Source organism: Muntiacus reevesi, chromosome 6 (genome assembly GCF_963930625.1).
Source record: "Muntiacus reevesi chromosome 6, mMunRee1.1, whole genome shotgun sequence".
Classification (NCBI taxonomy): Eukaryota; Metazoa; Chordata; class Mammalia; order Artiodactyla; family Cervidae; genus Muntiacus; species Muntiacus reevesi.
This window is the reverse complement of record NC_089254.1, coordinates 87,335,265-87,359,870: the sequence shown is the minus strand read 5'-3', so window position 1 is coordinate 87,359,870 and position 24,606 is coordinate 87,335,265. Positions and strand designations below refer to the sequence as shown.

At 53.3% G+C, this 24,606-nt stretch overlaps 1 protein-coding gene across 1 annotated transcript in view; it reads right to left on the bottom strand.

The window, feature by feature from the left end:
• The window catches only part of SND1 (staphylococcal nuclease and tudor domain containing 1), a 414,314-nt gene that overhangs the window by 10,723 nt on the left and 378,985 nt on the right, over positions 1-24,606 (bottom strand). The window contains exon 17 of the mRNA XM_065939612.1: positions 3,262-3,450. Within this exon, the coding sequence (XP_065795684.1) occupies positions 3,262-3,450 (189 nt within the window). The remainder of the gene's footprint in view (positions 1-3,261; positions 3,451-24,606) is intronic.

The window sequence follows — 24,606 nt, the reverse complement described above, 5'->3', positions numbered from 1 at the left end:
AAGCCAAGGTGCCTCAGGCGACAGCGTCAGGTTTCCTCCTGGAGACAGAAGGTGGGGCGTATTCCCTGGCAGGTTCAGGGGGCAGCGGGGTGGAGGTCAGGGATGATGCGGACAGAGCCTCGGGGTGGTCCTCGGGCCCCTTTCCTACCAGGAGGCAGACAGAGGCCCGTCCTATGGGGTCCCACAGCTCACAGGGCAGCGGGCAGGCGGGGAGCAGAGGACGCTGCCGCCTCCGGGGGTGAGAACACACTGGAAGCCTGAGGCTGCCCCAGGCCAGAAGGGAGGCTGCTCCTCAGATGGAGCGCTCCATTTCTAAGAGGGCAGGCCTGGCCCTCAGTCACAGAGCCCTGCAGGGTCCCTGCAGAAGCTGGTGAGTGTGGCCCAGTCAGACAGCTTTGTGGTGGGAAGGAGTCAGTCAGCTGGAGGGCAGGTCCCCACCCTCAGAACAAGGGCGAGCCGACTGCGGTCGTCTCTCTGCAGAACCTGGGCAGGGAGGGGCACACATGTCAGCCAGACACCCTCTGTGACCCCTCGGTGGCCCTGGCTACAGATCCCGGGGGCCAGTGGGCAGGAAGCCCCCTCCCTCCCCCGCTCCGCACTGCTGGGTCAGTCACTTCCTGTCCTGCTCAGATCCCCTGCACCCCGGGGGCCAGCTCAGCAGCAGAGGAGAGGCAGTCTCTTCTGTCCTCACCCTGCCCTCGCCCACCCTCCACCCCCCACTCCCCCGCACTTCCTCCCGGGGGAGCCCCGGGTCTTCCTCCTGGCAGGCTGCAGGCCGTGTGGACCCGAGGTTCCACTGCATGGAACCTTTCCTTTCTAAATCCTATTTAATACCAGAGGAGGGGCTGGCGTGCGGCCAGGGTGGTGAAGGCCTGCAAGCCCGCAGTGGGAAGCTAAGCTCAATAAAAGCCAATCGATGGCCAATCCAGGCCTGTCAAGGGCCCTGCCGAGGTACGAGTGGGGCAGGGGGTCTGGGGGACAGACAGCTGCCCTCTGAGGCTCCCTCTCTGGCCCTCAGACCTGCCCAGGATCCCTAGAGGAGGGGGAGGGGGAACCCTGCACCAGCCTCCTACAGACTAGCCTCTTCACTGAGGAGACGAGACAGCAAGGCGCAGGGGGATCAGGTCTTGTAGGGAGGCAGCTAAATTCTGAGTGGGGAACACAGCATTGTTGGGGTTCCTCATTCAGACCTCCTCACAGGCATATAATCACACAAGACTTCTGTGTGCCCCTGGTTTCACAAAATCTCTCCGTTTGGCTCTCAGCCCACAGGGACCATGATGATCTCTTAACCCCAGATGCCGTCTCAGGTCAGGTCTCTCGACAGCTAAGGCAGCTCTCATGGGGTCACCGGCAGGGCCAGCTGGGGATCCTGGGGACACCTCAGATACGAAGTTGACTGCTGCCCAGCTGACCACCAGATTCTCCCGTCTGAGTCCAGCTAACTCGGAGGGCTGCTGCAAGGCTCTGCCCACGCTGTTCCCAGAGAGCAGCCCCACCAGGAGGAGGGAGCTCGGGCTAGGTTCCCCCAGGCCTCAAGGAGGAGGGGATGTGCAGGAGGGCCCCAGGAGGCGGGCGGGCCCTCGCCCTGAGAGTGGTGTGCTGCATTTTAATTGGACTGGAATAAAACCACGCAGCCTGTGTAAGTAATTAATCACTGGTAATTACTCCTCAGCACCATCACGTGGCACCAGAGAAATGACGACTTGGGTTCTTCCAGACAAATCCACTGCGTAGTAAATAGTGATGCCTGGCTCAGCACCTAAGCAAGGGACCACGCTTCGGCCAGACTCCCTTCTCTGTCCTTTCCTCGGTCCCTCTGGGGTCTCTACCCTCAGACGGCAGAAGGTTACTCAGATCTGAAGAGAAGGCTTCCAGGCTCAGGTGCCGAGTAGCCAGGGAGTAGGGCCAGGGGGCAGAGATACTGTCAGAATCTGGGCCTTAGAGGTGGGTGTTTGCTGAAATGTCCCACAGCTGTTAACTCGTTCCACCTCTGCACCACCTCTCCTCCATTCCCTGCAGCGAGCAGAGGACACGGTGGGTATCAGTCTTAAGTTAAGCTGTCACAGAAAGGAAACCCAAGAGGAAGTACCTTCGCTGTAGGAGCTGAGGCTGCCTGCTTCCCCATTACTCCAGGAAGACAGGCTATAATGGGAGCTGTAATGGAAGCAGAATTGGGACAGAAGAGGAATCCTCCCCAGAGGCCCCGTGGTGGCCTGCTCGCCCCTCCAAGACGTGGGCAGTCTCTTCCACCTGTCTTGGCCTTTGGAGCCACTTCTCCCCGGAGTCCTTTCAGCTCTAGTAGGGTCGATCACCTGTCCTAATCCTAGGGGATGAGACTAAGAGACACAGAGATCTCAGAAGTCCTCCAGCACCTGGTGCCTGGCCCCTGGGGGAAGTGTGATGCTCTCTCAGAGGAGAGGTGGGAGAAGCCAGAGGCTTCTGGGCCCCGGGGCCCCCCACTCCTTTTGGCAGGTGTCTGGGCCTTGGCTCTGAGAGGCGAGTTGTAAGCCAGATGGCTGCCCCATGGGGAAGGAAACATTTATTCCTGGAACAAATTTATGGCTCAGCACGGCTGTCCCATGAAATCCTCCTCAAGCTCCGAGAAGCCCTGACAAATTGGTGGCCAGCTGATTTATCCCCATTATTGGGGCTGAGCCGTAAGTCAGTGGCGACAGGCTGTGGGGGTAGTGGCAGGGGGCTGCCGAGCCCGGCTCCCATCACCAAACTGCTGGGTTCCTTAATCGTCCATTTGTTTCCAAAAGCTGCTTTCCGACCCACCCCCCTTGTCTCTTCAATGCAGTGTCTGCCCAGACTGATGGGCTGTAAATCTGCTGTCCTAACAGCTTTATGCATCTCCTGGGGCAGCTTCCAAAATGGGCTTCCCTGCAGGGCAATGTGAAGGAAATTCAGACGTGGGCTGCAGGCCACCCGGCCCCTCCGAGAGTACTGGAGGGTCAGGGCGGGGGAAGGAAGGCCTCTGGTCTTAGGTGACCCTGGGCTCCAAGGTCATCGTCCAGGCAGCTTCCCGTGTCAAGCCCACCAGAGCCGGGGTGGTGGACAGGGGCGCTCAGAGAGGGTCCGGGGCCTGCCTCAGCTTGGGGTCTGACACCAACACCAGCCAGAGTCACTCAGTTGACGGGGGACAGAAGCCCTTCTGTCTGTCGTATGGATGCAGCAGTGCTGGTGTGGGGGGAAGGGAGGGCGAGAGAGGGCAGCCGCTCCTTCCCCACCGGGCCCCGGCCCCGTTCCACAGCCTACCTTCTCCTTCTTCTGCTTGGCGGCCTCCTCGGCAGACAGCAGGGATTTGTAGTAGGCGCTGCGCTCGGCGGTGAAGTGGACCTTGGAGAGCGCGTGCTCCACCAGCAAGACGGACAGGTTGGCGCCGTCGATGTGCAGCCAGCCGATGAAGTTGCCGGCCTTGTCCATGCTCTCCACCTCCACCTCTACCTAGGGAGCAGAAAGGGGGGTGTCAGCTAGCAGTGGGGGCCTGGGGTGGGCAGGGGAGGAGGGCGGCCCCGGGGCCACTGCCACCACGGTCAGGAACAGCTGCCACGGTGAGTCAGAGCGCGAGCGGGTGAGAGCGTCTGAGAACCCTTCACCTCAGTGCTGTGAGCTGGGCTACTCTTTTCAGCTTCTTGCACCCCAGACTCGCCATTGATAGATGTGTCACCGACAAAGCAACTTCACAACTCCCCTTTCCTCAAATCCCCTCCCCTTCCTCTTGGCAGAGAGCTACTAGGGAAAACTTGACTCTCCTTAGTTTTAAGTGTTTGTGTGTGTGTTTGTGTGTGTACACAGCTAAAGGTCAGGGGTGAGTCAGGCAACACCTACCCCTCTCTTCAGCACCCACTGAGCCCCAGCTCTGCTAGGAAGACAGGCAAGCCTTGGGTGGAAGTGGAGAGCAAGGCAATCCCCAAGGAGGGGAGAACGCGTGTTCTTCCTGGAAGAGCTGAATGAAGTCATGCTTAATGAAGGCAATAAAAGCAGTGGGATGAGAGCCAGGTGAGGAGGGGGGACGGGGGCAGGTGGGCAGAAAGCGCCCCGACGCGCAGGGGTAGTTGGGGGGTGATTCCAGCTGGAGGTTACGCCTTCGTAGGGGTGTGCTCACCGCCATCAGCCCAGACTTCGGGGCCGAGCACAGTGGCTGATCCCCAGAGCCGGCAGGATCCCTGCAGAGCCCAGGGACCCCCGACCCAGCACGAATGCTGCTCCGCCTCATGAAGGCAGTGGCCCAGGAGGAATTCCTTCTCGGCTTCTCTCCCAACCTCTTCCCCTGCTAAAGGGGCCTGTAAAAACCTTCACTGCTAAACGTAAAAACTTGTATTCATTTAAACGGCTTCAAGCTCGATTAAGCAATAAAATGAATGTCTAAATACCTGGGAGTTCTCTGAAGCCTGGGCCAGAGCCAGTGGCAGCTACCGAGGACATGAATAGGAAGGACCCGGCGTCCCGCCTTCCTGGTCCTGCTCTTGGTTCCCCGCTCTGCCCTCCCTCTGCGCACCCAAGCAGCCTCTATTTCCTCACTGGGAGTCACGTCCCCAGCATCTCTCCCGGCAGAGTTAGGACTCCGCTAGGTGTTCTTCCTGTTCGCGAACACTCTCTCCCTACATGAAGCCCTCCGTGACCCTTTCAGGCGGAATGCAGGCTCAACGATGCCTGAAGTGGGGGTGTGCTGTAGAAAGGGATACAAAGTTTATTAGAGCTAGAAAAAGAAGGTGTTATACTCACCTGACCCAGCTTGATTTTGTTAGTGGGGAAACTGAGACACAGGGGCAGTGGGGCCCGAAAGGGGCAGAGCTGAGAGCAGAGGCCAGGCTGCCCTGCTTGCCTTCTTTCTCCACTGCCTCCTGGGCGCCTCCCCTCCTCTCCCCACAGCCCTGTCTCAAGAGCATCCTTCCTCCAGCCACACCCCTGACCCCTCCCCACACTGTCCACTGGGTTAAGGCCGGCTCCACCATCACCCAGGACCCTGGACCCTGCCCCCCCTGGTGGAGCCAGGGTGGGAGTTCCAGGCTCTGTTGGGTGTTGTCCACCCCACACGGGCACCACGCTGCTGAGGGCTGGAGGAAGGGAGGACCCGCAACTGTAGATGGCAAAACTGGTTTCCCCTTTCTCTAAATCCTGGCAATTAATTCATTGGCAGGACCTGTGTGTGTGGCAGAGAACAGGTGGGCAAAATGGTACATGATAAAGCACAGGTGCCTCAAGAGCTTGCTGGCCAGTAAATTCACTGGAGTGAGTGACAAACTGCCCGAAGAGCCCTCTGCCACCTTGCAAATGCCCTGGGTGCTGGAGCACGGGGCATCCCGACAGTGGGAGAGCTAATGGTGGAGGAAGAGGCTGCAGGCTTGTTGGACTCAGACGAGAACAGGGATGGAAGGAGAACACATGGGAAGACCACCTCTTCTTCATTTGCTGCGCTTTATCGAGCATGCTAAGACCAAGGGGCAGCTGATCCCAGACGACTTCTGGGAGGAGTAGAGGACTGCCTGCCTTGTGTTTGGGGGCTCATGAGGCAGTGGGTAGAGTGGGGGTGCCGATGCTGGCTCCTACCACCAATCCACAGGGCTTCTTTGCATTTGGGGGCTCCCGAAACACCTCCTCGTGCTCAGCTGAAAGCAAGTCAAATTGGTACAGTTCCCAGGCCCATGCCAGTGCCTCTTGTCCCCTTCCACTGTGTTCGTTGCCAGGTGTCCTCTTCCTAAAGCCAGGATGGCTGCCCTGATCAAGCACGAGACCTCCCTCCAGTCCCCAGGGCTCGTGGTGGGCTGCTGCAGCTGTGACGAGAAGCCCGTGGCTTCCTCTCACACCAGATTCCTGTGGTGGAGGTAAGGGCCTGAGACATGAGCTGCAGAGGCGACCAGACAGGTGCCATCCATCTCTCCTGTCAGATGCCCAGGCTCAGACCCTACTCACCAACGTCTAATTCACACCTCACCCTCCGAGGCCACAAACCAGATGCCGGCCTCTCAAGGTTCCTGCCAGGGGGAGACACCGGTGAGTGACTAAGCAGCCACAGCTGGGGCCAACACCGCTGGGGAGCAGCCAGGCTCTCTTGGCAGGTGAGCCCTAGCTTCACACGTACCCAGCCTCTCCCTGCTGGCAATCGATACGCTAACTTGGGCTTGACAAGCCCCTGGGCCCAGCCGGCCGCAGAGGAAAGAAATCTCTGGCCCTGGGTGCCATGCTGCTGCCCAATCCATCTTGGGCTGTAGAGGGAGAGATAAAGCTGTCGCCTGTGGGTCCCCGCTCCTCCTTTTATCACAGCTGCTGCCACCACAGTAATTTCTCATTCAAACAATGGGGCTTTAGGGAAGGTAGGCTGGTCTTAGAGGAGGGTTGGGGCTGGGCCACTGTTCCTGCTGCACCTGGGTCTCTGGGCTTCTGGCCTTGCTGGACATGCCCCAGCCTAGATGCGCAGAGGGTTCAGGGTGAAGACTGAAGTCTTGACTCTACATGGGGACCAAGCAGAGAGTGTAGCAGGCACTCCCAGGTTGGTCTACATGTTCATCCTTCATCATGTCTCTCTTCCACACTCACTGCTGAAAATTTGTGACTTGACTATAAAATTACATGGGTCCGTATCTGTGACGGGCTTCCCTGGTGGCTCAGGCAGTAAAGAATCTGCCTTCAGTGCAGGAGACCCAGGTTCAATCCCTGGGTCGGGAAGATCCCCTGGAGAAGGAAATGGCGACCACTCCTGTTTTCTTGCCTGGAGAATTCCATGGACAGAGGGGCCTGGCGGGTTACAGCCCATGGGGTCAAAAATAGTTGGACATGACTGACTAACACTTTCAGCTCTTCATATCTGTAAAAGCTCCATTTCTCTGTTCAACTTTAAGACTTACTCTTAAGACTCATCAAATTTCTGGTATTTTTCTCCTAATTAAAAATACATATACATTCTCTGTCTCTCTCTAGTTATCTGTGGTGCTTATTGCTATAAAGTTACCATGAACAAGGAATTAGGGAATCCTGGACCACTGCCTCCTGGGGAAACACAGGGTTAGGTTCCTACAAGACTCCAGCCACATTTCTATCAACTTATCAATACCTAACCTGCTTCGACGAGGGCTCCTGTTTAAAGACACCGTATTTAATACATACCGATGATTCATTAACATCGAACTTACAGCCAAGAGCGCTGTCACTCATGCCTGAATAAAGCTTATCTAACACATGGATTTTCTCCTTAAGGCAAATCACAGCCGTCCTGCTCTCAGGAACACTAGACAGCACTTCAGCACTATGCTTGGAGGCCATTTTTAACTACAACATAAAGTGCAAAAACCCTGAAAACCTCGGTGCTAAGCAGACCATGAGTAGGACACTTGTTTGCAGGATGACAGCTGAAATAAGAAGGCAGAGCCACCGCGCGTGCAGCCTCAGCTGGAAATGTACTCCCCGGGAGACTCGCTACTCTATGCAAGTTCAAAAATGATCCAAAAAGTGGTAGGGGTACTGACGGAGGTAACAAATTTTAGCAAGTGAGTGAATCAGAAAATATGGGCTCACGTATAATTAGGACTGATCATACACAGATGTTGCTGTTGTTTAGTCGCTAAGTCGTGTCCAACTCTTTGTAACATGCCAGGCTTTCCTGTCCATCACCTGGAGCTTGCTCAAACTCATTTCCATCGAGTCAGTGATGCCATCTAACCATCTCATCCTCTGTCATCCCCTTCTCCTCCTGCCTTCAATCTTGCCCAGCATCAGGGTCTTTTCCAGTGAGTCAGTTCTTCCCATCAGGTGGCCAAAGTACTGGAGCTTCAGCTTCAGCTTCAGCATCAGTCCTTCCAATGAATATTCAGGGTTGATTTCCTTTAGGACTGACTGGTTTGATCTCTGGTATACAGACTATGAGCAGAAATTTCCTGCAAGTTGCCTCCAACTGCAGATAGGAATTAGGGGAGACTCTTTCTTGTTAAGTACACAAGAAACCTCTTTTGGTCTCTTTCTGGCTACCCTAAGTGTTAGTGAGACACTGCTCATGGAGTGCGGTGTAAAGTGAGAAGCGCTAGACAACATGGCTGCCTGTCTCTTCGGCATCTTGGAGTGTTTCAGGAAGAGACCTGGACTCTCTGCCCACTGGCTTGGGAGGTTCCTGCAACGGCACTGACATCAGGGAGGTCAGGCCTTGGGTGATCCCCATGGGCTGCCACAGCACTTCATGTGGGCATTTGGTGTGTATATAGGCAGGTGATAATAGCGAGGGCTCACGGGGTACACGTGGACACAAGCAATGTCGGCAAGGGACAGATGATGGCTTTCCTCATTCCCCATCCTCAATGTTCATATTGAAGCCAAATGCTGGGACCTAGGAGCACATGGAACTGGGGGGAGGAGAGGCTATGAGCAGGGGGTGTCACGTGGAGGGGGTGGCTTGGTGATAACTCTGGTTAAGACAGAAGCAAGAGCCTAGATGTCTAAAGGGCAGACCCACAAGGGATATCCTGGATGCTCTGCTGACCTGCTGGCGTCTCTCGTCCTCTGCTCCCGATGCTGGCAGAGTGGGTGGGGATTTTGCAGTTCTGAACTAGGCCCTGGGAGCTGAGCTCTTCCAGATCCAACACCATCTTCCTGTGACGGCTTCCCTAACCTTGGCCTGCAGTGAACTGAACACTTGGCCCGGATATCTCCCTCTGACACTCAGGGACCAGAGTTAAGACCACGGACTCCGGAGCAGAGACATTTACTCACCACCTGCTTGGCTTCTGGTGAATCAATTATCTTGGAATTGTGATAGTACCTATCTCAAAAGATGTGTTTTGATGACTAAATGAGCCAATGTAAGTATGTTAAACACTTAAAAGGGTGCTTGACACACAAATGCTTCCTCAATTATTTACTTCCTGGGGAGGAGCAGTTATTTCAAAATGTCCCTATTCACCAGCTAAAATGGTGCTAGTGGTAAAGAACCTGCCTGCCAACGCAGGAGACATGAGACTTTTGTTTGATCCCTGGGTTGGGAAGATTCCCTGGAGGAGGGCATGGCAACTCACTCCAGTATTCTCGCCTGGAGAATCAATCCCATGGACAGAGAAGCCTGACAAGGGCTAAAGTCCATGGGGTCACCGACACTGAAGCAACTTAGCATGCACTCAGACTGTCAGCTCCAATGGGAGCAAAGCTTCTTCTCTAAATCTGCCCCAGAGCTGGGTGTACTGACTGGGCCAGGAGGTGGTAGAAAGAGCATGAATCCTGCAGTCAGACAGACCTGGGCTCAAATTCTAACTCCGACCATGAGTTTTTGGCGCTGTACAACAGCATCCACTTCCTTCGGCTCAGGGCCAGCTGACAGCAGTCAGGCCACTTACAACCAGCAGCAGGTCTGCTTGGCTGAGCCCAGTTCCCTTGGTTCTTACTCAGAGAGGCAGGTGAGGGAAGAGGCGGTCAATCAGAGTGAGCGGGGCTGGGGCTGGGGAATCCTTCTCCACCAAAGGGCGAATCAGGGGGTGTGGCCCGGCCAGCCACGCCCAGAGGGAAAGCAGCTAGACCCACTGGTCCCGGGTTGTCCGAGGGCCCTGCTGCCCGCCTCACAGTGGGACATGTCCTCCTGCTCCCGAGCACATTAATGTGCCACTAATGAAATTGTTCTGGCTTATTTACCAAATTAATACAAATGGCACAGGCTGTTAATTTGCACATCTCCTAATTACTGAGGAAGTGCTCCTGTCCTAGGCAGCACACACACCTCAGTTCCCACCCAGGCAGGCTGTGGTCTCACCCTTCCCGGCTGTGGCTGCAGGGAGTGGGGAAGGGGAGAAGGAGAGAGGAGAAAAGGGGAGACGCGGGGCAGGCTTCTAACTCAGGGAGGGAAGGCGACAGTGGCAGCGTGCATGTTTCGTTGCTCATAGCCCTTTTCCTAGTGGCTGGATCATCTTGGCCCCCACCACAAACATATTCTCAATCCCTAACCTACCACCCCAACTGGTCCCCTTCTTTCCTTGTCTGGATTCTGTCCAGCTTAACACAGGAGCTGCTTCAATCAAGTGGGCGGAGGGGGCTGAGTCATTCTCCCACTCCAGGCAGTGAGGCACCGTCTGCCCGGGGGAGCCATGTGGGGCCAGCCAGGTGAGGGGGGTGGGTGTGCAGGAAGTGAGAGGAGAGAAAGGCAGGCAGGGCTGATGTTCTTACAGAGAGGACGACTCACTTGTCCAGGCCCTCCCCAGCCAATCAGCCTTCTGAAAGTAACGTGTGTGTCTGGGGAAGAACATCCGAGAGCTCAGCTAGAAGACGAGAGGAAATGCCAGCCACCATGGGGCTTCATTTGCTGTCCGGCCTCTCCTGCTCCAGGAGCCAAGACGGATGTCCAGTGGCTCTGAGTCTGGGGGTGACACTGAGAAGACCAAGGGCCCCTCCTGTAGCCTTCTTCATGGTAGGGTGGGGGCGGAGTGTGCTGGGGGCTGCCTCCAGGAAAAGGCGAGCTGCAACAAGGCCGCCAGGGGCACTCAGGGCAAGAGAACTTGAAGATACGGAACCGGAACCGGAACCGGGGAGGACGCACAGCTGGGGGCGGCATGCTCTGGGTGCTGACTCAGGGCAGCTCAAGGAGGTACAGCACAGAGGGGACTTCTTGGCAAAATGCAGGAGTGGCGAGAGTCTCCCCTCCCATATAACCCCTCTTTTCCTTTTTGTGTATTGGGAGAATGGAAGAGAGGTAGTCTCCCCCAAGAGCCTCTCATCCTCTCTCCTGCGCAGCGCCCAAGGCAGCGGAGGAAATCACTGAGCCTCAGCCCCCAGGCTGGGAGGCCACGGAATGCCCTCCCCTCAGGGAGGTGGCTGTCTCAGGCAGGACAGGTGATCCCAGGTAGGCCGCAGCTCAGAGCACCCCTGCTCTGGAGCATCTGGGAAGGAAGACTTCCTACACCAGAAGGGTGAGAGGATGCTGGCTGCATGTTCCTCCTGAAGGCAGAGCAGGAGTGCTCAGCGCGACCTCTGGGGAGGTGACATCAGGGGCCCCAGTGATAGGCAGAAGCCACCACCCTCCCCATTTGCTGGCTGGTCCCATCCCTGCTTTCATTAACCCCAAGGCCATCGGTAACAAGCCTGGAACTGGGAACAAAGGAGGAGTGAGGCTTGGAAGGGGAGAAGGCTTAGAAGCACAAAGCAAAATCCTTGGACTAAACAGCCTTCCAGGGACCAGCTCTGCCTCTTCTGGGCTGGGCACCCTCCTCCAGTTGCTCCACATGTCAGAGAGCACCGAACCAGGTTTTTAAGGCTTTCTCTGCTCAGAACTTCCTAAGGTATGAGCTGGGATTGGGGGTGGCGGCACTGGTGGTGCACCGGTATGACTGGGAGGCGCTGAGAGAGCGGTTAGACAAGGGGTTACATGGAGAGAAGGGCCGGCGGGGAGGCCCTGCAGGAGCCTGTGGAGAGGGGAAGGTGGAGAGCGGGAGAGAGGAAGAAAGGCACTCCAGCTCTTCCCCACCCATGCATCCCAACCGGAGCTTTCCGCAGGGTAGGCGAGTAGCAATCCGGAGCAATCTGAGTGCCACCGAGCCTCCTCTCCTGCCTTGCACAGGCAGCCACGCTGCCGGCCGAGGTTGCCAGCATCCCCCATACTGCTGTCATATGCTCCCGCCGCCAGAGCCGTGAACTTGAAGAGACACCTCACCTTAATATAGTAGCAGCTTAACACAGCCGACTTGTCCCCTCCACTCGTGGCGCGCACGCACACCGATGTCTTTCAGAGATGATAAGCATTAACACGATGCAATTAATAATGTAACGCTCTGGGAGTCGCAGAGGCAGTGCCTATGAAATGCCTCCTGGGCCGAGGGTCCGTCCCAAACTTCCCTGTGCTCCTGGAGTAGCAGGGCTCCAGTCCCTACCAGTGTGTTACCACCCAACCCCTCAACACCTGCAGACCAGATGACGTGTTCAAGCCCAACCCACAGTGCCAACTGTTCTCTGGAAAATCTCGTTTCTGACATTTGTGTGCTGGTCTAAGCCAAGACCCTAGGAATGCCTGCAAATCAGGCCTGGGTTGGCACAGTGGCCAGGAAACTCCTGGAAATTGAGGGTTGGCCCGAGCACTGGGTGAGATGGGCCAGCTTGGAGCTCAGGGCTTCCTCCTCTCTCTCCTGGAATACCTCAGGGGTGAGGGGTGGGATGCCAGAGGTGGGGGGCCAGGGGCAATTCCTAGTCATGCCTGAGGCGAAGAGGGGAGCCAGGGCAATCAGCGTCGTGCGGTCTGCTGGGAAATGCAAACCTGCTGACTCCAGGCCTTTGCAAGCGGTAACACAGTTTACAAACTGACGCAATCTGTTCCTTTGGTGCAGACAATAAGGAAAGCAGACTGTTCATCTTCCCAGGAAAACCCGGGGCTGCGGACTGGAGGGCGATTTAACTGTCTCTTCCCTGAGGTTCACGCAGGGAGTGTGGCTGAACTGGTGTCCCTACCCCTGTGCGGGGCACCCCCACTGGCATCCTTTCCCACAGGCTTCCTGAGCTCAAGGCTGGCTTTGGAAGTCCTTCTGAAAGTGGGGTGCACCTGAACGGTTCAGCTTCTCCTCATGCTCCCGGTGAGGTGGAGAAGAGCAGTGAGGACTGCTCTTCATCCAGTCTCCAGACAGCACCGGGGCCCCCCTTGGTCTGGGCCACAAGGGGTTCTCCCAAGCCCAGACGGAGTCCCTGAGGCTGTACCTGTGCCCTGGAGGGACTGAACTAGGGGTGAGAAGTCGAATAGCCTCTTTCCTCAGGAGAAATTAGTGTATGACCTGTGGTGGCTCAGCGGTAAAGAATCTGCCTGCGATGCAAGAGCTGCAGATTTGATCCCGGGGTTGGGAAGATCCCCTGGAGGAGGACATGGCAACCCACTCCAGTATTCTTGCCTGGAGAATCCCATGGACAGAGGAGCCTGGAGGGTTGCAATCCGTGGGATTGCCAAGAGTCAGACATGACTGAAGCGACTTAGCATGCATGTACATGACCCATGGAGGAACCGTATGAGGCTGTCAAATCTGACTCAAAGGTAACCAAATCAGGTCACATCTGAACGCCAGCTATGCCTTTGTAGGCCCTTCCACCTTCCTGATGCCAAGGTCTGCTCGGGGGCAGGTGTACTCTGCTTTGCAGATCTCAACTCTCAGGCTTTACCTGAACCACTGTGGGTTTCTGTGCAGACCCACACTTTGCTTTTATAAAACACCTATGGTGGCATTTTTACCCCCCAAAATAAAGTCTGTCACTGTTTTCATTGTTTCCCCATTTATTTGGCATGAAGTGATGGGACCAGATGCCATGATCTTAGTTTTTTAAATGCTGTATTTTAAGCCAGCTTTTTCACTCTCCTCTTTCACTTTTATCAAGAGGCTCTTCAGTTCCTCTTTGCTTTCTGCCATAAGGGTCATCTGTGTCAGCTGTGTAGCTGAGGTTATTGATATTTCTTCCGGCAATCTTGATTCCAGCTTGTGCTTCATCTAGTCCGGCATTTCTCATGATGTACTCTGCTGATAAGTTAAATAAGCAGGGTGACAGTATACAGCCTTGACGTACTCCTTTCCCTATTTGGAACCAGTCTGTTGTTCCATGTCCAGTTCTAACTGTTGCTTCTTGACCTGCATACAGATTTCTCAGGAGGCAGGTCAGGTGGTCTGGTATTCCCATCTCTTTAAGAATTTTCCACAGTTTGCTGAGATCCACACAGTCAAAGGCTATGGCGTAGTCAATAAAGCAGAAGTAGATGTCTTTCTGGAACTCTTGCTTTTTCGGTGATCCAGCAGATGTTGGCAATTTGATCTCTGGTTCCTCTGCCTTTTCTAAAGCCAGCTTGAACATCTGGAAGTTCATGGTTCACGTACTGCTGAAGCCTGGCTTGGAGAATTTTGAGCATTATGTTGCTAGCGTGTTCGATGAGTGCAATTGTGCGGTAGTTTGAACATTCTTTGGCATTGCCTTTCTTTGGGACTGGAATGAAAACTGATCTTTTCCATATTTTTGGGCTCCAAAATCACTGCAGATGGTCACTGCAGTCATTAAAAGACGCTTGCTCCTTGAAAGAAAAGCTATGACCAACCTAGACAGCATGTTAAAAAGCAGACATATTATTTTGCCAACAAAAGTCTGTCTAGTCAAAGCTATGGTTTTTCCAATAGTCATGTGTGGATGAGAGAGTTGGACTATAAAGAAAGCTGAGCACTGAAGAATTGATGCTTTTGTACTGTGGTGTTGGAAAAGACTCTTGAGAGTCCCTTGGACTGCAAGGAGACCCAACCAGTTAATCCTAAAGGAGATCAGTCCTGAATATTCATTGGAAGGATTGATGCTGAAGCTGAAACTCCAATACTTTGGCCACCTGATGTGAAGAACTGACTCAGTAGAAAAGACCCTGATGCTTGGAAAGATTGAAGGTGGGAGGAGAAGGGGACAACAGAGGACCTGATGGTTGGATGGCATCACTGACACAAAGGGCATGAGTTTGTGTAGGCTCCGGGAGTCCATGGGGTCATAAAGGGTCAGACATGACTCAGAGACTGAACTGAATGGTGGCATTAGTAATTATTTCTTTTCCTTCCACCCTGGAGAAAAAGAATCTGGCTCTAGGGAATTTTCTGGAGGTCCGGTGGTTAGGACTCTGTGCCCTCATTGCCAAAGGCTGGGAGTCAATCTCTGGTTGGGAGACTAAGATCTTGCAAGCCCTTGGTGTGGCCAAAAAAACCCAAAAAAACAAACAAACAAAAAACCCAAAGAGAACCTGGCTGTAGATCACAGTCTCTTGCTTTCTTGGGCACCTGTCTCTGTCAGTCACCTTTTCCTCTAATCACCACCCGACTCCCTTTCTATCAGCATCTACCTCTTTGTCTACTAATCTTACTCTTCTTAGAAAACCTAGCTCTGACCTTGCATCCCGACCAGTGGACCTTTCTCTCTGAACCCAAGGACCTCTTTCCCTTCACCTCCATCCACTCCTCCATCTCACAAAGCCAATCGACATTCCAATGTGATTATCACTTCAAAGGTCACTCAAGATCTCTTAATTGCCATTTTATTAATTTCTTCTAAGGCATCTGACAAAGCTAAGCACTGCCGCCTTCTATTTCAAAGCTCTTTTTTAAGGCCTCTGTGATTCACGCTTTCTTAGTGTCAGTTGTGAATTCTTTCCCACCAACACGTCCCATGAATATGGACATTCCCTGGGGGGCCATCTGAAGCTATAGACAGTCCCTGTATTGCATGGCTCAGAGTTATATGACACCATTGCTCCTATTTCCAGCCCAGACTGCTCTTCAGGACTCACCTCCACCATATACATTTCAAATGTAACGAGCCCAATCCTGAATCCACTATCTTCACTATAAAACCTGCACTTCCACCTGCGTTTCTTATCTCACTCAGAGCAAGCAGCTTAGAAATCATCCTGGACTCCTTTTACATTCACAGTCAACCTCCAGGTCACAATGGTCCTGCTTCATAAACATCTCTTGAATTCTCCCCGCCTTCTTTATCCTTCCTGCCACTCCCTGAGTTCAGGTCCTGGCTTTGGGGTAACACTCCCTGCCCCCAGCCTCGCCACTTCCCAATGGCCCCTTGACGATGCTGCAGGGCATTGCTTATCGCAGCTCCGTGGTTAGCCAGACCATCGGGGTTCACATCCTGCTCTACTCCTTACCAGCTGTGTGGTCTCAAGGGGGTCACTTAACCTCTCTGGGTCTAAGTTTTCTCCTGTTTGTTAAATGGGCATCATAATGGCAGTTACCTCAAAGGGTTTTATTAAAGAATAAATCAAACACTTAAGAGGAGTTTGGCATATAGGACATTCTCAATAGATGTTGTCACTTCACTAAGAAACCCAACAAACAAATTGGATCACTTTTTCCTTTGCCAAAATCCTTTTCTTAATTCTCTGCTAAAGTTCAAATTCCTCAGCACTGTAGAGGATCAATTCCTTATAAAACTGGGTTGTTGCTGGCCTCACCTTCCAACCATTCTGGCCCTCATTATTTTGGCTCGAGTCATGCCAAACCACCTCCAGCCTCACACAGGTGCTTCGTCCCAGGCCTCTGGGCAGGCCACTCCCCCTGGCTAGAAGACTTCTTCCTACTGCTAAATCAGTGAGGTCCAACGCAACTCATCCACCAAGCGTCTACACACTCGGACCACACCTTTATATACTTAATGCTTTTCCTCACAGGACTTTGTCCACACCAATACTAACTGTAGCATTCATTGTGGGCATTGATTAATGGTTTGTTGTTGTCCAGTTTCTCAGACATGTCTCTTGCGACCACAGGCTCCTCTGTCCATGGCACACAGTAGGCACACAATAGATGTCCTAGCTTCTCCACGTCACTGGCAGAAGGGAAGTTCCTGGGACAGAAAAGTTCCCCTGTCTTTGGAGAAGTCCACTGGCACCCAACTGACGGGAAAAGGCCTGTTTCGAGAACCCCTCTAAGGACACACAGCGCTCGTTCCCACAGCGCATCCACTCACAGAGGAGCTCACACCAGCTTTAGGCCGTGATGACTCAGAGGGACTGGACGTCACGAGCAGAAGGGGCTGCTTCGCACCTGCTCTGCCGGCACTGACTATAACGGGAGCGAGGCCGGGTGCCTCTCTCTATCTGGGCAGAAGTACAGGCAGGCAGCAGCTGTGTGTGCCTCCCCGGCCTCCTACACACCCCGACTCCTGGCCTCCATCCCCGAGCAAGGCAGGGGTGAGAAGCCAAGCAGATGGAAGACAGCTAGAGGAGGAACTACAAGGACAGAACAGGGCGAGGCCCCAGGCCACTGTCGGGGGCTAAATCCTCCAAGCCAGGGGCTGGGTGGGCTGGTTGGGCCGTGGTAGGCTGAGGGAACGTCTGAGCACAGGGCTGAGAAACCCTCAAGCTCTCCAGCCCTCCTAGGAGAGCAGGGATACTCCCCAGGAAAGTCAACGGCGGCTGGAATGGAGGAACTTGGGGTGTGGATGGGAAGCCAAGGCCTCATTCAGTCACGTCAGAGCCGTCAGAACTGGGCTGGGCTGGGACAGGAGTGTGTGCGCTGATGGAAGGGGACACGGGGCTTCTCCTCTTTCATCATCACCTGGTTTCTAGGCAACAGGGCCACAGACACCAATCCCTTTTGCCAGAAGAAGGCACCAGAGAGAAGGACCTGAACAGACAGAAATTCCACACTGGCAGCTAAGGACCAGGCAGTTTACTCATTCCATTGAACTCAATATAAGAAACGGCAAACAATCTCACAGAAACACAGAAGGCCCATCCTTCCTGATGAATGTCAGATCCAGGGCATGAAAGGACAGCTGGAGGCCCTGTCCCCAGAGGAAGATGCCCTGCCCTGCACCCCCTTTCCTTTCCTCCTCATGTCTCCCTCACCATCCAGCTGGCTCAGAAGGTACCATCTCCTGTGGGCTCCTTTCAGGCAGTCCCCCAACCCTGGAGTCACTGTATCCTTCCTTAAATCCATCCTGCCTTCACATGCCAGTCAAGAAGCCTGGCCTGGCCTGCTGAGCCTGCCAGGCAGCACATCATGTGTGTGCTGTGTGCGACCACCAGGTAGGGGCCAGCAGCCCTGCTGACCTGCACCCCTGGACGGGCCTCAGAGAAAGAGCCCTGTCCTCCCTCCCCACTAAGGAGCTGCTCTCTCAGGCCCAGTAGAGACGAGATCTGGGCATTTTGGAGCACCTTGCCGACGTCTGATGCACATTCACAAACTGTTCAAATCTCTTATTAAGTCTATGGTCAGTAAATCTGGCCGTTACCTCTTGTAACACAGAAATAACACCCCATGCGATGCTGGAGAGCCCAGCACCTGCAGTCTTTGGGTCCTGGCAGTGCAGGTGTGAGAGGGCTGTTCTGTTGTGTGTGCACCCTGCTGTCACGTGGGGAAACTGAATTACTGCTTTGTAGGACTCGGAGGGCTTGTGATCTCTCTGGCCAGTCAGTAATGCAAAGAAAAGCCCATGAGTATAAGCCCCCCATTATAAGGTGTGGGTGCACACAGCTGCAGACTGGGATAAACACAGCCTGCCAGAGCCCAGATCTGCCTGGTTAATGACCCTGCTCCCTGCCCTCTTCTGTGGGGTGAGGCTGAGCTTCCTCACTGTGAATGATGATTTAAAAATGGCATGGCTTACACTGTCAGAGTGGAGCTTTCATAGGCCCTAAGCCACCCTAAACTCCCCGGGCAGGGCTGGAGTTGGCATCTAGAGTCTGCTGGGTTATGGTCTGTAGCTGGGCCCCGGTTGCCTCTGCTCAAAGGCAGGCTGGGAGTGACCAGCACAGGCGGTCTAAGTACTATGACCTCCTAAGTACTTTGCTCCTCCACACTGGGACCACAGTCCATCTCCACTTGGCACAGCCTCGTGATGCTGTTCTGGGCCTTCTAATCAACTCTGGCAAGTTTTCTAAGCCACAAGAGTGGGATCGGATGCAAGAGAGCATGAAATATGAGTGATAGGAAAGGACAATATGTAGGATGGGTCAGCAGCTTGTTGTTGACATGACTTTCTGTCCTCTTCATGGGAGCTAGGGTCCCATTAATCACAATTATTTCTCTCTCTCCCATTTCAACCAAACGTCCCCAGTACAACTCAGCTTAACGAGGTCCCAGGAGCTAGCAGGTAGCCTCCCAGAGCTACCATTTGCCCAGGCTGATGGTGCCCTGTTCCGGGGCAGGGAGGAGCCATCCTGCGTCCCCCTCAGTGGGGCCATGGCAGCCTCATTCGCCCCGATCCACCTCCCAGTCTGGCCACACTAAGCAGAATTCCACTGATAACTGCTCTCTGCTCTATGTGGGGAGCGCTCCTCCAAGACAGCTGTGTTCTGAAGTGGAGACAGGAGAAGAAAACCTTTACTCTCTCCAGCTAAGATTTCCCAGAAGTCGCAATTAAGGTTTTAAAGAGAATGTCTGACTCGGAGAAGCACAGTGAGCCTGACCTTTGCCTAAGCCTAACTGCCTGCTGAAGGCTGCTCTGATGGAGGTCAGGCTACTGCTGCCAGCGTGGCTTCTCCCACTGTGGACGGACTTTCCGCCGCAGTGCCCTCGGAAAAAACCTTCACGGCTCCTGCCCTGCCACTCAGTGTAAATACCATTTAAGAATCTGATTTCTTTTAAAGCTGTTTGTAGGTGCTCTCAATGGCCCACTGCTCCTGAGCTGCCACCTGGAGCCAGTGGGTAGGGAAACGGAGAGGGGGAAGGTCAGGAGAAGCAGAAAGGAAGGGGAAGACCAGCTCTATCCTCTGTCTTAATCCTGTTCTCACAGGGATGCCTCAGGGAGGCTGGAGAGAAAAAGGAGGCTAGGAGGAGATTCTGAGCAGCTCATACCTTCTTAGTGAGTATATGAGCCAGAGCTCACACCCCATCTCCCAACCTCATGGCCTCTAACTTCCTGCCAAGGACCGGTGGCCCTGACCCAGCTGATCTGCCTGACCCCACCTGGCCTCCCGTAGCCCTGCCTGTCCTGGAGGCCATGACTCTGCATCACAGCCAGAACAGCAGCAACCTCTGAGCAGCCAAGGGAGGCGCAGAGCGGCAGAGCCCACTCAGAGAGACGTCAGCTCATTTCCCAGGACAGGAATGCTAAGGCAACCTGCTTCGGGAAGTCTCTGCAGACAGTAAAGGGGTGACCTCACACCACTTCTGTGCTCCAGGAAGTCTGCCCTGATTGACTCCTCCTAACAAAGAACTCCATCTGAGTGCCTTCGGGCTTCCCTGGTGGCTCAGATGGTAGCGAATCCACCTACAATGCAGGAGAACCTGGGTTTGATCGCTGGGTTGGAAAGATCCCCTCAAGAAGGGCATAGCTACTCACTCCAGCATTCCTGCCTGAAGAATCCCACAGACAGAGGAGCCTGGTGGGCTTGAGCGACAGTCCATGGGGTCACAAAAAGTCAGACATGACTGAGCAACTAACACTTTCACTTTTGATCTGTCCTGAATCAACCGCTCGACTCATCAAGCCATGAGCTTTTGCACTATGGTCTCTGAATGAGGCTGTAGGCCTGTTACCTTTCAACTGACCCCCAGTTCCCACAGCCTCTCCTGAGCAGCAGGATTCCAGACAGTGCTGGAAGGTGTTTGACGGAGGAGAATCTGTTGGCGGCACCTTCTACATGGCCATATCCTGGTTGCTGTGGGAGCTTCCCTCACAAAGACAGCTTCCAGGCCAGGCAGCAGAAAACACAGGTTTAAGCTCTAATGGGGTACAAGGTACCCTGCAAGGGGAGGTCACTGTGTTTCAGCCTTGCATCTCTGGACAGATCCAGTGGGGCTGGAGAAGGACTAGGGCTGCCCAGTTGAACTGATTAAAGAGATGACAAAGTCCGGAAGTGATCAGGATTCTTCAAAATGTGAAAACAAACAAATGCTGAAGGAATCGAAATGGATAACAAACATTAAGGATGTGTAAAGAGACTTAGGAATTACTGTCATCAACCAATCAAGAAATAGTTATTTGGAATCTACGAAATAGAAAAGCATTGTATTAGATCCAAAAGCACTGCAGCAGATCCAAATGGAGGGAAAAAAAAAAAAAACTTCTGTCTTCAAAGAACTTAAGTGGAGAAGACACAGTGAAGCCACATCACAGCAACTCAAGACAGAGTGCCACACGGCCACCCAGCCGTAGCATAGACAACAGGTCCTGGAGGAGTTCAGAAAAGCCAGCTCTGGAGGGCTGGAGAGTCAGGACATTCTCCTTGGAGGGCAGGGTATGGGCATTAAAGGATGGGAGGTACATCACAGGTGGGGACAGGGCAAACACCTGCTAGTGTGTGGACTGACTTGGGCCACACTTATGGAAATAATGGGTGACTGGTAGTGGAGGAGCCAGAAGGAGGGTAGAATTTCAGAACAGAAAGGGATGCTGAAGTCAGTGGAGGTGCAAGCAGATATTAAGAGGGGAGAGAGAAGGGATGATGGAGAGAGCAGAGGCTACGAAGAAGTACACGCCGCCTAGGAGAAGAGCTCACGAGGGTGACCTGGAGGGAGAGGCCAACCCTCCTGACACACAGGTCTAGGACAGCTAAGTCAGGGGTGGATGCCGTATATTCTCAGCGAGGCAGAAAGGAAAGAAAAGACAGGAACCTAAAGAGGATGCACAAAACCCCATCACAGTCGTGATGGCTGGGAGGCAAGAAGAAGAAAAATGAGAAGGAGCGTCTCTTCAGGGACCATGCTGACCGGAGTCGGAACGCACTGGGGAGACAGGATGCCTGAGGAGGGGACGAAAGCCTGGACCAGGCTTGGTCTGTTAGCCTGAGTGTTCATTCCTTCCCTGCAAGAGAGACAGCAAAACGTTCCGTGCCTAGTCCTACCTTTACCCATCTGCCTGGATCCCAGCATTCTCTCCTGTTATAGGAGACCTCACCCACTGGCAGAACTGACCCGTGGTTACGAGTGAAGCTCTGGAGCCCAGACTACCTGGGTTCAAATTCAGCTTCTGCCATTTAGTAACCCTGGGTGAGTTATTTTAAGCCTCTGTTTTAGTTTCTCCAAACTGTAACCTGGGAGTAACAAAATGGAATAACTCACTCACAAGGAAAACGTGAGGTTCAAATGAAGCAGCACTCAGAATAATGTCCGATACATAGTAAACACTCAGTAAATGTTGGCTCTTCCTATTGGGTCAAGAACTTGGAGTGAGAAGACAAACACTTTTTTTTTCACTGCCCAGGGAGGCTTGTGGGATCTTAGTTCCCCAACCAAGCATGGAAACTGCACCCCTGCAGTGGAAGCATGGAGTCTTAACCACTGGACTGCCTGGGAAGCTCCCAGAAACACATTTTGATTGTATCCAGGTGACAGTATGACCAAACTCTAGTTCTGTAAGGGAAAAATTTGGGGCCTTTGGCCAATATACATTCTAGCTTGGGCCAAGCCCTGGCAGGCCTTGTGTGACCTCTAGAGCCACACGGGGGCTTTCCTTTGAGATAGGAGGGGGTCTGGACTGCAGGTGCTGAGCCCAGCCTGGTGACCTGGCAGATGCCCCCTTCAGCTGAACCAGCAAAGCCTTCAGACCTGGTGGAAAATGTGGATTTGCTTCTCTAGGTTCATCTCCTACCACCTCCAATTCCTCTTCCACTTACTATTTGGACTCCTTGATTCAAGCCGACAATACTATGTGTTCCGTAAACAGACAAGGCAGGGTTGAGGCTCTGTGCCCAGGCACACGCTGTTTGTGGCACAATTTCCATTTCCTAATTTCTACTCTTTCCTTCTTCTTAGTAACAAGCATCCTTTAAGTACAGGCTTACAGACTGTCCCCTCTCTCACTGGTCACACCACTGAGAATCAGCTGAGACTTCTGAGAGGGGTTTCTAAGAAAGTAATCTGCTCTTGCTGGGCTTTCCCCCTTTCTCTTGGCGTCCTGTCAGGAAGGAAGATACGAATGGGTGGAGCTCCATGGCCACCATGGATATCGGGAAAGGAATCCACATGTTAAAGAGGGTGGAGCAGGGCGATGAAGGGGCCTGGATCCCTGCTGACACTGGGAGTTGCTGTACCTGTTCAGGACTGCCTATGTCTGGACTTTTTCTTTTTAACAAGAAAGAAGAAAACTTAGAAAGATGGTAAAGAGAACCCTATATGTGAGACAGCAAAAGAGACACAGATGTATAGAACAGTCTTTTGGACACTGTGGGAGAGGGCCAGGGTGGGATGATTTGAGAGAATAGCACTGAAACATGTATATTATCATATGTGAAATGGATCGCCTGTCCAGGTTCGATGCATGAGACTGGCTGCTCAGGGCTGGTGCACTGGGATGCCCCTGAGGGATGGGACGGGGAGGGAGGTGGGAGGGGGGTTCAGGATGGGGAACACATGTACACCCATGGCGGATTCATGTCAATGTATGGCAAAACCACTACAATATTGTAAAGTAATTAGCCTCCAATTAAATTAAATAAATTTATAAAAAAAGAAGTAAACTTTAATCTTGTTTAAGCAAATGTGGCCTCTATCAGCAATTGACTGCAATTCGTAACTGATGCACTGGTCTCTTTCTCCGAAATCCACGTCCTTCTTCTACCCTCGGCTTGGCCGATGCCTACTTATCCTTAAAAAATCAGCCCAAGCAGTACAGTACTCCTTTTCGGAATCCCCGGTTGTACTCTAAGAGAATCCTGTGAGTTGCAGAGCACGTATCACCCTGTACTCAGTTGTTGAGCCCTTGAGCCTGCCAACTCCTTGATGGCAAAAAACACAGCTTACTTGACTTTGTGGTCCCAACTCCTAGCCCAGTGCCTGACACAGTGGAAAGTCAGTAGATGTTTAGTAAATGAATTAAATGAAAAGAAAATCCAGATGCCAATCACTGGCACTCATCTATTGATTTGTCTTGGCTTTTAAGGCTGTTTGATTCAAAGGACATAAGAGGAAGATTATTGAAGAGAAACAAGGCCTTTCTTTCCTTTATTACTGATCCAAACACAGTCCCTGCATATAGTATCTGGGGCAGAGGCTTGCTCTGAGGACCTGCCACATTATGGCTGTACCTTTCTAGCTATTGCCCTGCACACAGGTTCTATCGGACAGTCAGGCTGCACAGGGGGTGGATCACACATGCCCCAGGCAAGAAGGGACTGCAGTTTCCATTTCTACATCTGAAGGAAAGGTCTATAGTTCCTTATTAGAGGGAAGAGGGAATTAATATTTATTGGGCAACTGCCGTGTGCCACACACTGAATTAGGTTCACAGTCGTGCCTGTTGCCTTAGTTAATCCTCACAACCTTTTTATGCAGTAGTTATTTTTAGTCTCACTTTTCTGATAAGGAAATGAAGGCTCAGAGAGGTTAAAGAAATTATCTAAGGTCATTTGGCAAGTACAGAAGCCAGACTTGAACCCAGTCCTGCCTAAATGCAGAGCCCGGCTCTCGCCGCTAACCAGTGGGCTGAACGGTCTCTGACCTCCAGGAGAGTGGCGCTCCCAGATGTCTAAGTGGTTTCTGGAGCCTTGACCCAGGGAGTGGGAGGCCCATTAGGGGCTGGGGGCGGGTGAGGAACGCAGAATGAGAAAGGCCCGAAGTGGACTGGGGAGAGCAGGAATCCATCTTCCTGCTGGCCCTGTCTGCTCTGCTCTTGGGCTGAGGGGTGATGTGTCAGTAGAGAGAAAGAAAGTCGTTAAGAAAGCCAAGACTCCCCCCGCACAGATCTGCCCAAGCTCATCTTCCCAATGATCCCATGCTGAGCACTCCAGTCAGTGGTGTTCTGGGCTCATTACCCTCTGGGATTCATTGCATCTCTCCTCTGTTGGTTGCTCAGCAGGAGCCCAGCCGTGGGGGACTCATCACCACCTCCCCCATCGACTGGGAGAGCCATGGGCCGGGCCGGAACCCACTCTCTTGGGCCTGCCTCTGGAGGTGGTCAGGCTAGAGTCCAGGAGGGTGCGGATGGTGGAGAAGGTAAGATGAAGGATAAGGTTAGTCTGGCACACCTTCCTGCCCGACTGTCTCCCAAGCCCCCGACTGAATCTGCCTTTTTAGTCCTCTGACCGAAACAAAATCCTTCTGGCTTCCCCAACTGAAAACTAAGTTTATAATTGAAAAGCCCAGAGAATCTATTGCTGCAGAGATGAGGAAATTTAAAACTCATAACCATCCTGCAGGCCAATAGATCAGGCAGATATCCATCCTATTAGAATAACTCTCCACTGTAGAT